Below are 11,041 nucleotides of genomic sequence, written 5' to 3'. Positions count from 1 at the left end.
CTCCGTGTATAGTTCACAGGCAAGTTCTGCTGGTGCTGCATCTGGAGTCTCGTTCTTCCACTTTGCATCGTTTGCTCTCCCACCTCTCTAATCTCATCTCAGCTGCTGTCCCTCCCCTGCTGTCTGCTCCTTCCACCCTTGGCCTCTAAAATCATGCCCCCATCCCCGCCCCCCACCCCCCATCCCCCATCCAAGCCATTCTCCTGTAGCCAAAATCATCCTTTAAAAACCAAATCCAGTTATTTTACTTCCCATTCCTTTTATTTATTTATTTATTTTTATAATTTTATTTATTTATTTTTTCCCCTCAAAGCCCCAATAGATAGTTGTATGTCATAGTTGCACATCCTTCTAGTTGCTGCATGTGGGACGCAGCCTCAGCATGGCCAGAGAAGCTGTGCGTTGGTGTGCGCCCAGGATCCGAACCCGGGCCGCCAGCAGCGGAGCGCGCGCACTTAACCGCTAAGCCACAGGGCCGGCCCTCCCATTCCTTTTAAAATCCAAACTCTTTTTCATAACCTATCTCTGGGCTAGATCCAGCCCCTGCCTACTTTTCTCTAATTTTATGTTCGTCTTCCTCTTGCTCCAATCACCCTTGCATTCTCCGAGAAGCCAAGCTGACTCTCAGCCCCAAACCGCTTCCACTTGCGCACATGCCTCCCCCACCACCTGTGAAAGTCTCAGGTGTCACATACTCTGTATCAGTTAGGGTTCAACCTGAGAAACAGAACCACTAGGAGATAGATATTAAGAGGTTTATTGCAAAGAGTTGGCTCACATGATTGTGGGGGCTGGCTAGGCAGGTCAGAAGTCTGTAGGGCAGGCTGGATCTGGCATGCATGGAGTGAAGCTGCTGTTTTATCGAATTTTTCTTCGGGGAAGCTGCAGCTCTACTCTTAAGACCTTTTAACTGATCGAATCAGGTCCACCCAGATTATCTGGGATAATCTCCCTTCCTTAAAACCAACTGGTTATGGACTTTAGTCACATCTATAAAATACCTTCACAACATGACCTAGATGGGCGTTTGACTGAATAACTGGGAACTGTAGCCTAGGTAAGTTGATACAAAAAACTGACCATCACACTCAGAGAAACCCTCTCTGACCACCCAGTCAGAAACAGGTCACTCTTGCTGTACTGTTGGTGTTCTTCATGGGGTGAGGATGGCATCCATGACCAGCTGTGCTTATTTATTTCACTGTCTCCCCCAAAGACTAAGCTCCATAAAAGTAAGGCCAGATGAATTTGTCCCTACTCTTTACTCAGCTCTGACACCAGTTCCTGACACATAGTTGATACTCAAAAAGAAGTTTTGAATCAATGTGTGGATGAATTTAGAACATTCTGTTGTCCCCAAGCACGTAAACACCTATCCATTTTCAAGCAATGTCTGTCTAAATTAATTCGAAAGACTTCCACGGCGTGTGCGTTAGGGTTCTCCAGAGAAACAGAACCAATGGGAGATATATACATGTACATGTACACATAGTTATTTTAAGGAATTGGCTCATGTGATTATGGGGGCTGGCAATTCTGAAATTTGTAGAAGTAGACCCACAGCCTAGAAATTCAGGAAAGTGTTGGTGTTGCAGTCTCAAGTCCAAAATCTGCAGGCTGGAAACTCAGCCAGGGTTTCTGTGTTACAATGTTGAGGTGGAATTGCTTCTTCCTTGAGAAACCTCAGTCTCTGCTCTTAAGGCCTTCAACTGATTGGATGAGACCCATCCACATTTTGTATGGTAATCTGTTTTACTCAAGTCTACTGATTTAAATGTTAATCTTATCTAAAAAAAAATACCTTCACAGCAACATCTAGACTGGTATTTGACAAAACAATGGGGCAGCATAGCCTAACCGAGTTGACACAAAATTAACCATCACTGTGTGCTTATAAGGAGGACCATTTTGTCAACATTAGGTATAGTATCTAGGGCCTATAAGCTTTTCAGGGACCTAAAAAATGTTTGAGACCTGAAAATAAAATGTACAGATTCCAAAATAAACAAGTGGGACTTTATCAGATTAAAGAGCTTCTACAAGGCAAATGAAACCAGGATCAAAATGAATAGGGAACCCACCAGCTGGGAAAAAATATTTGCAAACCATATATCTGACAACGGATTAATCTCCATAATATATACAGAACTCACACAACTGAATAACAAAAAAACAAACAACCCAATCAAAAAATGGGCAGAGGAAATGAACAGACACTTCTCCAAAGAAAATGTACAGATGGCCAATAGGCACATGAAAAGATGCTCAACATCACTAATCATCAGGGAAAAGCAAATCAAAACCACACTAAGATATCATCTTACACTTGTTAGACTGGCTATAATCACCAAGACAAAAAGCAACAAATGCTGGAGAGGCTGTGGAGAAACAGGAACCCTAATCCACTGCTGGTGGGAATGCAAACTGGTGCAGCCTCTATGAAAAATGGTATGGAGAGTCCTCAAAAAATTAAAAATAGAAATACCTTATGATCCAGCTTTCCCACTACTGGGTATCTACCCAATGAACCTGAAATCAACAATCCAAAGAGGCTTATGCACCCCTATGTTCATCGCAGCATTATTCACTATAGCCAAGACATGGAAGCAACCTAAGTGTCCCTCGACTGATGATTGGATAAAGAAGCTGTGGTATATATATACCATGGAATACTACTCAGCCATAAAAAAAGACAAAATCATCCCATTTGCAACAACATGGATGGACCTGGAGGGTATTATGTTAAGTGAAATAAGCCAGAAAGAGGGAGACAAACAGTGCATGATTTCACTTATATGTGGAAGATGAACCAACACACAGACAGATAGAACTGTTTGGTGGTTACCAGGGACTAGGGGGGTGGGGGGTGGGCATAAGGGGTGGAGGGGTGCACTTATATGGTGACTGATAAACAATAATGTACAACAAAGATTTCACAATAAAAAAAATGTACAGATTCCAAAATGCAAAAATAAAAGTACAAGTATGAATTAATAAATATATAATCAATGACAAAAAGCATAAATTTTTTTCTAACAAATTAACTGCAACTTAATTCTTCTGTACCTAACAATTATATTTAATGGGGGATGTGGCTGTATTTTAATATGTTTAATATGATGTGAGCTTATTCATTGCTTAGGGAGCTCTCTCCTCCCCATTAATTGTCCTACTGTTTGTCTACGTCTTTGTGCTTTCTGTGGCCCGGGATAAGCTATCCATCTGTTTGGAAACTTCCTTCTAGAGCCAATTTAAGCATTTCTACTTCTCTATTTCTCTTGCTTTTTAAAAATCCCCTATCTCTGCGATGATTGCTTCTTTATTTATCCACTACAGTACACCCGTGGTATACTGTACTTATAGTTCTTTGATGAAAGTATTTGTTGCCATTGCCATCTCTCTAGTGGATTGAGCACTACCTGAGGGCAGGGGCCATGTCTTATACAGCCTTATATTCCTAGTGCTTGGCACAGGTCTATCATAAAATGGTAGCCCAACAATGCTCATAATTTTTATTATTCAATAGTTTTACCTTCAACTACATTCAGCCAACCACCTTCATACTGCATGCTTTTACAAACTTTGTCTAATCCTTGCAACAATTCTGTTGAGACAGGCATTATTGTATCTAAGTTTAAGATGAAGCAGCTTGGTCTCAGAGAAGTGAAGTGATTTGCTCAGAGTTCCCCACTTAACAGGAGACTTTCTTTCAGGTTTTCTCTTCTGTGCAGAGCCGTGTCTCACTGAGAGGTGGTCCTTGCCCCTACGATGCCTTTGTATCAGGCTGTACTCTCCCGCCCTTAATTTAAGGCTGCTTGCTCTCGCACATGTCTTTGGAGATGAAAACCAGCTGGTCAGAGACAGCGCTATGATGCGCGGGGCTCAGTAGATGGACTCTACCAGCTAAGAGATGGCCTGTTGTTCTTGTCTTGCCTCTAGGCAGTGTGTCCTGTATTTCTTGCCCACACTCCAAAGAAAAGCTTCTCTTAAGCATTTCCTCTCCACACTTTTGCTTCCTTGAAACCTTTTTAACTTTAACAAGTATTTACTGAGTACCTAGTATGTGTCCAGCGCCTTTCTCTGTGCCTGGAGATACAGCAATAAACAGAGAAAGTCCCTCCCTTGTAGACCTCACATTATAGCAGGGGACAGGCAATAGACACACGGGGAAATAGATACATAAGGAGTGGTGACAGGTACCATGAAAAAAAAAAAGAGGTAGCACAAGGAGGACAGTGGTGGTTGGGAGGGGGAATCTTCTTCCTTTTTGAGAACCAGCCTCCTTTCTTCATGCTCATTCTTGGTCCCCCTCCCCAGTCCAGTGAATTGTCCCTCCACAACGGGAAAATGAGATGTTTCATTAACTTAGTGAAGAAAATATGACAGCCAGATGACTGGAAAGGCAAATAACATGGTACGTAAAGTAAACAAAGCCAGAACTTCTGAAAGCAGTGTTTTTCCTACGTTATTAACTAATATAACATCAAAATGCGTTTTGGTTTCTATAGTGCAGTTCCCTTTATCAGAAAGCCAACTTTTATGCTGCTTATCTCCAGGGCTTGTTTGCCTTTTGCTCACCCGGTCCTTCCTAAACGGTATAAAAAGATCAAAGGGAGCCTGATTGAGGTTTCTCTTGCAGGAAGGCACGAGTTACGGTCCCTGGAAAGGACAGTATCTTTTGTTCCAGTTCATGATGGATGGGCTTCCGCTGTTCTTCCTCCATCCTGTATCACTTTATCAAGGGGCTGCTTTTCCTTTTGCACTTCTGTTTAATTATCTTTGCACTATGGATTCATTTTCCATTCACACCAGGTAGGTTTGATGGCTAATTTTGCTCTTAAATCTATGAATACCATCATAGGCCAAAAAGCACAAATCGGAGTGCAGATGTGAATATTAAATACTAATTACGCTGGTTGTTTTAAAGTTATTATCATTGCCACTGACTATTGATTGCTGGATCACGAATATCTCTAATAGAGTGACATGGAACTGGAAATTGACAGCATGTCTGCCTTGACTCAAAGTTTGGTAGATTTACATTAAATGGGAAAAGGATAAAAATAAACTCTGGGGAGAAATAAATGTTGAGATGGTACTGGAATTCCCCAAATGGATACATCTATACACCCACCATATGTCCTAGATGTTCTTGAACAGCCCTGGTTTCATGGAATTTTATCATTATCAATAAAATTAAATTTTATTAAATATATAACTGAGATTTTTAAAATGCCTTTGTATGATTTCTCAGACAAATGAAATAAGTCAAAATAAATTTTGTTAGGTTAGCTATATCTCATTATGGGGCTCAAAAATTTTTGTCACTAGAGATTTGATGACTTGATTGAAATCAATTTTTTTTATAGCTAATAAAATGGCTATATTAGAGACAGTTCCTATTTTTAAACAAAGTTTGGTGGAATATCCTTTTGTGATGTGAAAATCCATTGCCAAAGGGCTGCCCCCTTATAATTCCCTTATCTTGGAAATTAGGATTTTTATATATTGGGGATTCTGAAGTAAAATCTAGCTGTGTCTAACCTTCAGTTAGGGGGCTGGCCCTGTGGCATAGTGGTTAAGTTCACATGCTCTACTTCAGTGGCCCGGTGTTTGTGGGTTTGGATCCCGGGTGGGGACCCACACACCGCTCCTCAAGCCATGCCGTGGTGGGGTCCCACATGTAAAAAATGGAGGAAGACTGGCACAGATGTTAGCTCAGGGACAATCTTCCTCACCAAAAAAAAACAAATTCAGTTAAGATGGCTGAGTTTGATTAAACTATGGTATGTTACTACATGTTCACAACTGGTTGACAGCCTTTAGCTTCATTTAGGAGATGGGGGTGGCAGTTGTAAACAAGTTTCCTATCGAGAAAGAATCACAAACAATAAAGCAAAACAAGTGCAAAAATAAGGGTTCATTCCCATGGATTAAGATTGCTGGCTTTAGAATCAGCCTAGATAGTCCTGGGTCCCTTACTTCTCGAGTGTCCTTGTGTATGTGAATAAACTCTCTCCAAGTTTATCTGTAAAATGGAAATAATTATGCCTATCTCATGGGGTTATTTTAAGGATTAAATATCTTTCTTATAAATGGATTATTAGCACAATGCCCAGAATAAAATAAGCATCCATAACCATGCATCCTACATTGTACATGAATACACATTTTAATGTTTACAAATCCCCAGGGCAGTTGCCTCTGGCTGGAGGGTTGCTTCAGGCTTCCACTTCTGCTGTTTAAGGAGTAAGTGTTCCCCCTTATTTACCCATGGCAGGGAAGCGAAGGCCTGGACCACAGAGTTGATTGGGGTGGCTGGCTCAAAGAGAAGCACAGGAATGTCCCAGAGCCTGTGTAATAGAGCTTCTCACACTGAGGCGCCTCCCAGTCTCCCCAGGAAAGTAATTCTTGCCAACGTGTGCACATCACTATACCTCAGAGCCATGATATATGCCTGCCTTGTGACGGCCGAGAGGGCGTAGACCTCTTTGACTCAATTTTCCTGTCCCGGAGACCCTGTTTCACATCTTCTCTGACCTCTTTGTTCAGATTTATTAATTTGGCACCAGTTAAAAAAACCAACACACAAACCTCCATATGCTCTGTAGAGAAGACCCGAGTCCTCATGATGTGAAATCTCCCAGGTCTCTGCAGATCCTCAGGGCATCTACTGGTTTTCAAGGGAGGCAGGCTCCATAAACCACTTCACTGATGTGGGTATTTTACAATGTTAATAAAAACACTAACTCATACGATCTTCAAGTGCAGTAGAGAGGATTAAGGGCAGATGTAAAGATTTTCTAATTGAGTTTTCAAACACTTACTGAAGGGACGCATTGAGTCTCCTTTCTCTCTCTTACTCTCTGGAGTGGTCCAGGGCAGTACAACCCTGTGAAAAGGAGAGAGACTCATCTTGATGAGACGATGTCTGGAGAGCTCTCCTGGATCCTCGACACTAGGTTCATATGACTTTTCAGTCAGGTCGCATATCACTAGGTTTTTAAGCTGTCCCTAACTAGGAAGCCTTCCAGACCTGTCACCCACAGGATCATTAGGGACAGATGTTGTGCCTGTTGGAATGGCGGATATTAAAGAGAGGTTTCCAGGGTGACGAAAGCAGGAATCAAGATTTGTCTCCTGAGGAGGTCATTTACAAATGGACTCTGGCTGTCTCTTTGTCCCATGGTTCTATCCTTCAGAAGAACAAAAGGAAGACTCTGGAGTGATAACAGTATGACATCTTTAGACGTTATGTGGCGACTACCTTGATTGGGTTACCCAGAGTGACATCTGAAGTGACTCGTTTGTCACACTGTTCTAAGTCAGTCTCCCAGGTTGTCTTTTTCTTCCAGGTACCTCTTTCTCCTGGCTGGAGGAGGCGTCCTGGCCTTGGCTGCTTTGGGTCCCTTCGCTGTGCTTGTCTTCATCCCTGCTCTGTGCGCCGTGGTTCTGATCTATGCCTTCAGCCCACAGGAAGTCCACAGGTGGACTTTCTGCTTCCAGATGAGCTGGCAGACGCTGTGTCACCTGGGTCTGCACTATACTGAGTATTATCTGCAAGAACCCCCTTCCACGAGGTAAAGCTCCCAGCTCATTTGGTTGTACTGAGCTGACCCAGGGATTGCTTACACCGTGGTGGTAGCAGAGAGAAGCCGGGTGTGGAGTTTGAATCAGGATTTCTCCACATGTGAGCAGTGTGACCTTGAGCAAGTCATTTAACCTCTCTCAGCCTCAATTTCTTTTCCTGGAAAAAAAATGTGTGTGTGTGTGTGTATAACAATACATATCTGGCAAGGCTCTTAGGTTAGAGATAATGAATATAAATCTAATTATATGACTGCTAATAACCACCACGTGTTGCCTGTGTAGCACAGTGTCTGGCACTGAGCTGTAATTATCATTGTGCCTGAGAAGGGGCTGGACCAGGAGTCCCAGGGCCACAGCTGAGGCCTGCCTGGAAGTGACTAGTTTGCTCACCTCAGTGTGGGTGGTTCAGACACAGACAGCAGCCTCCCCTCCACTTCAGCAGGAGAGGGAAGGTATAAATCTACTGTAAACCTTTGCTGCCTTCCCATGGCACCTGCCATGCAGGAGTTTTACTTTCATTGAGACTCAGCTGTTCCATCCCCTTTGGAAAAAGGATAGTCAGCCAATGTAGGAAAAAAAAATCAGACGCTAATTACAGTCTAGAGAAGTGTTTTCATGGGTCAGCGAGATCACCAAGATTAGGGGGAAACGGGTATCTCTGTGATCTTGAGGCCTGTTGTTCCTGGCTTTCTCTGTTATCACAGCTGGCATGGGTCCATGGTCACTCAGAGAACTGGGGCTGTGGCCTGTCGTGGTGGGTCACCTGGTTCTAGCCTGCCATTGCTTCACTCACTTTGCCTTTCTAACCACACCCAGAATCCTTTTCTTTATTCTGACTATTTTCACCAAAGGCTTCAGGGCTTGCTTCTCTGAAGAAAGGGCAAGATGGCAGGTGGGTAGGGAGTGGGGAGAACTGACTTGGACGAATTAGGATTTCAGTAGGAAGCTGGGACCTGACAGGGGCTGGAGGAGCAGGTTGAACAGGATCTGGCTTCATGGGAGGAAGGCTGAGGCAGAGCTGAAATGGGAAGATGTGTTAGTTTGCTCCAGCTGTCATAACAAAGTACCGCGGACCAGGTAGCTTAAACAACAGAAATTTACTTCCTCTGGAGGCTGGACGTCCAAGATCAAGATGCTGGCAGGTTCAGTTTCTTCTGTGGTCTCTCCCCTTGGCTTGTAGATGGCATTCCTGAGTGTAGAGTATGTCACTGTAATTTTCATTGATTTTCTCCACAATAATTTTGCCAGCTGGCTCTTCTCTCCTCTGTGGTGGTGAAGCAGGAACAGTTTAGACGATTGATTAAGAACACACCCCAAATTGCTAATGACTCAGCTCACGCCCTGAACCCCTAGCTTGACTCACCGTTCCTCAGTGCAAATCTCAAAGCCTGCAGAACCTTAGAGTTAAGGGATTGGTTCATATTTAAATTCTTCAACTTCCTATAATTTCTTTACTACAGTTTTTGTTTCTTCTATGGCAAATTTCTCCCAGGTCCTAATTTTTTTTTTTTTTTTTTGTGAGGAGATCAGCCCTGTGCTAACATCTGCCAATCCTCCTCTTTTTTTGCTGAAGAAGACTGGCCCTGGGCTAACATCATGCCCATCTTCCTCCACTTTATATGGGACGCCACCACAGCATGGCTTGCCAAGCAGTGCGTCGGTGCGCGCCCGGGATCCGAACCGGTGAACCCCGGGCCGCCACAGTGGAGCGTGTGCCACTGGGCCGGCCCTCCCAGGTCCTAATCTTTATAAGCCATTCTTAGAAATGTTATCATCAGTATTTCCCCACAATGTTCCTTGTCATTCTTTCATTTGCCTCTCTGACTAATGATTAATTTCCCCATTTGCCTTTTGATCCTGCCCATAGTAGCCTGTGGTTTTGAATTAATCCGAGTCTTTGTGGGGGTGCTGCAGGCCATGAGATTAATCTTAATTGTTCAGAGCCACCCATTTGCTGTGGGGTCATGTGTGAGGGACTGGAATGGGATAAAATAAATATGGAGTGTTTTTACATTAAAAAAAATCTTTTTCAGGTTCTGCCTCACTCTTTCTTCCCTCATGCTCCTGACCCAGAGGGTCACGTCCCTCTCTCTGGACATTTGTGAAGGGAAAGTGGCAGCAGCATCAGGAGGCATGAGGAGCAGGAGCTCTTTGTCTGAGCATCTGTGTAAGGCACTGCCCTATTTCAGCTACTTGCTCTTTTTTCCTGCTCTCCTAGGAGGCCCTCTGTGTTCCTTCCAGAGATTTCAGGCTCGTGTTCAAGTGTCCAGCAATTTGTGTCCCAGGCACTCTTTCAGGGCTCTGACCTGGAGGGGTCTGCAGATTCTGGGACTAGAGTGCCTAAAGGTGGTCATGAGGGCGGTGGTGAGTGCAGGAGCGGGACTGACCGACTGCTGGCATCTCCAGTGTGTCTACGTCATGTGGTCCACAGCTGGGCTCTTCAAACTCACCTACTACTCCCACTGGATCCTGGACGACTCCCTTCTGCATGCAGCGGGCTTCGGATCTGAGTTTGGGCAGAGCCCTGGTGAGGAGGGATACATTCCTGATGCGGACATCTGGACACTGGAAACGACCCACAGGATTTCCCTGTTCGCGAGAAAGTGGAACCAAAGCACAGCCCGGTGGCTGAGACGCCTCATTTTCCAGCACGGCAGGGCCTGGCCGTTGCTGCAGACATTCGCCTTCTCTGCCTGGTGGCATGGACTCCATCCGGGACAGGTGTTTGGTTTCCTCTGCTGGGCTGTGATGGTGGAGGCTGACTACCTGATTCACACCTTTTTTGCCAAACTGTTTATCAGATCCTGGCCGATGAGGCTGCTCTACAGAACTCTCACCTGGGCCCACACCCAGCTCATCATTGCCTATATAATGCTGGCCGTGGAGCTCAGGAGCCTCTCCTCTCTCTGGCTGCTGTGTAATTCTTACAACAGTGTCTTTCCCCTGGTGTACTGTATTTTGCTTTTTCTATTAGCAAAGAGAAAGCACAAATTTCACTGACATCTTTCCCTGGCCTTCAACTTACACATCCATGAAACAGAGTTTAGAAAGTGCCAGAAGGTGCGTTGATGATGTGTATGTTTGAACTTTTCCATAATAAAAGTGTTTTCCAAGTACTGGAGGTATATACCTGATGACTTGCCATAGAAATTTGTGTATCTAGTTTGACAAGCTATTATACTGGTACTGAGGATTCAAAAAAGACAAAGACATGGTTTCTTCCCTTAGGGTTTACAGTTTAGGTGTGGAAGCAAAGTTTAAGTAAAGTGATACATAAAAACAATGTACTGTGATCCAAATGGCAAACGGTTTATACATGGACATCAAAAACTGAGTGTCCAATTGGTCCCCTTGATCCTGGAATGTGAGTTTAGCAAGACAAAAACGACAACAAAACAAAACCTAGATCATATTATCATATTGGTTTGTTACATGAACTAGAGACTCATCC

General features: G+C 43.9%; 1 protein-coding gene across 1 annotated transcript; it reads left to right on the top strand.

The window, feature by feature from the left end:
* Positions 1–4,693: 4,693 nt before the first annotated feature.
* On the top strand, positions 4,694–10,638 carry MBOAT4 (membrane bound ghrelin O-acyltransferase MBOAT4). The gene is made up of 3 exons (XM_004428816.3): positions 4,694–4,812; positions 7,356–7,580; positions 9,624–10,638. The coding sequence occupies exons 1-3, from the start codon at positions 4,694–4,696 to the stop codon at positions 10,588–10,590; spliced, it is 1,311 nt and encodes a 436-aa protein (XP_004428873.2). The 3' UTR covers positions 10,591–10,638.
* The last annotated feature ends 403 nt before the right edge of the window (positions 10,639–11,041 follow it).

Source organism: Ceratotherium simum, chromosome 28, assembly GCF_057802395.1.
Source record: "Ceratotherium simum simum isolate JZ-2026a chromosome 28, ASM5780239v1, whole genome shotgun sequence".
Taxonomy (NCBI): Eukaryota; Metazoa; Chordata; class Mammalia; order Perissodactyla; family Rhinocerotidae; genus Ceratotherium; species Ceratotherium simum.
This window is presented reverse-complemented; position numbering and strand designations above follow the sequence as displayed.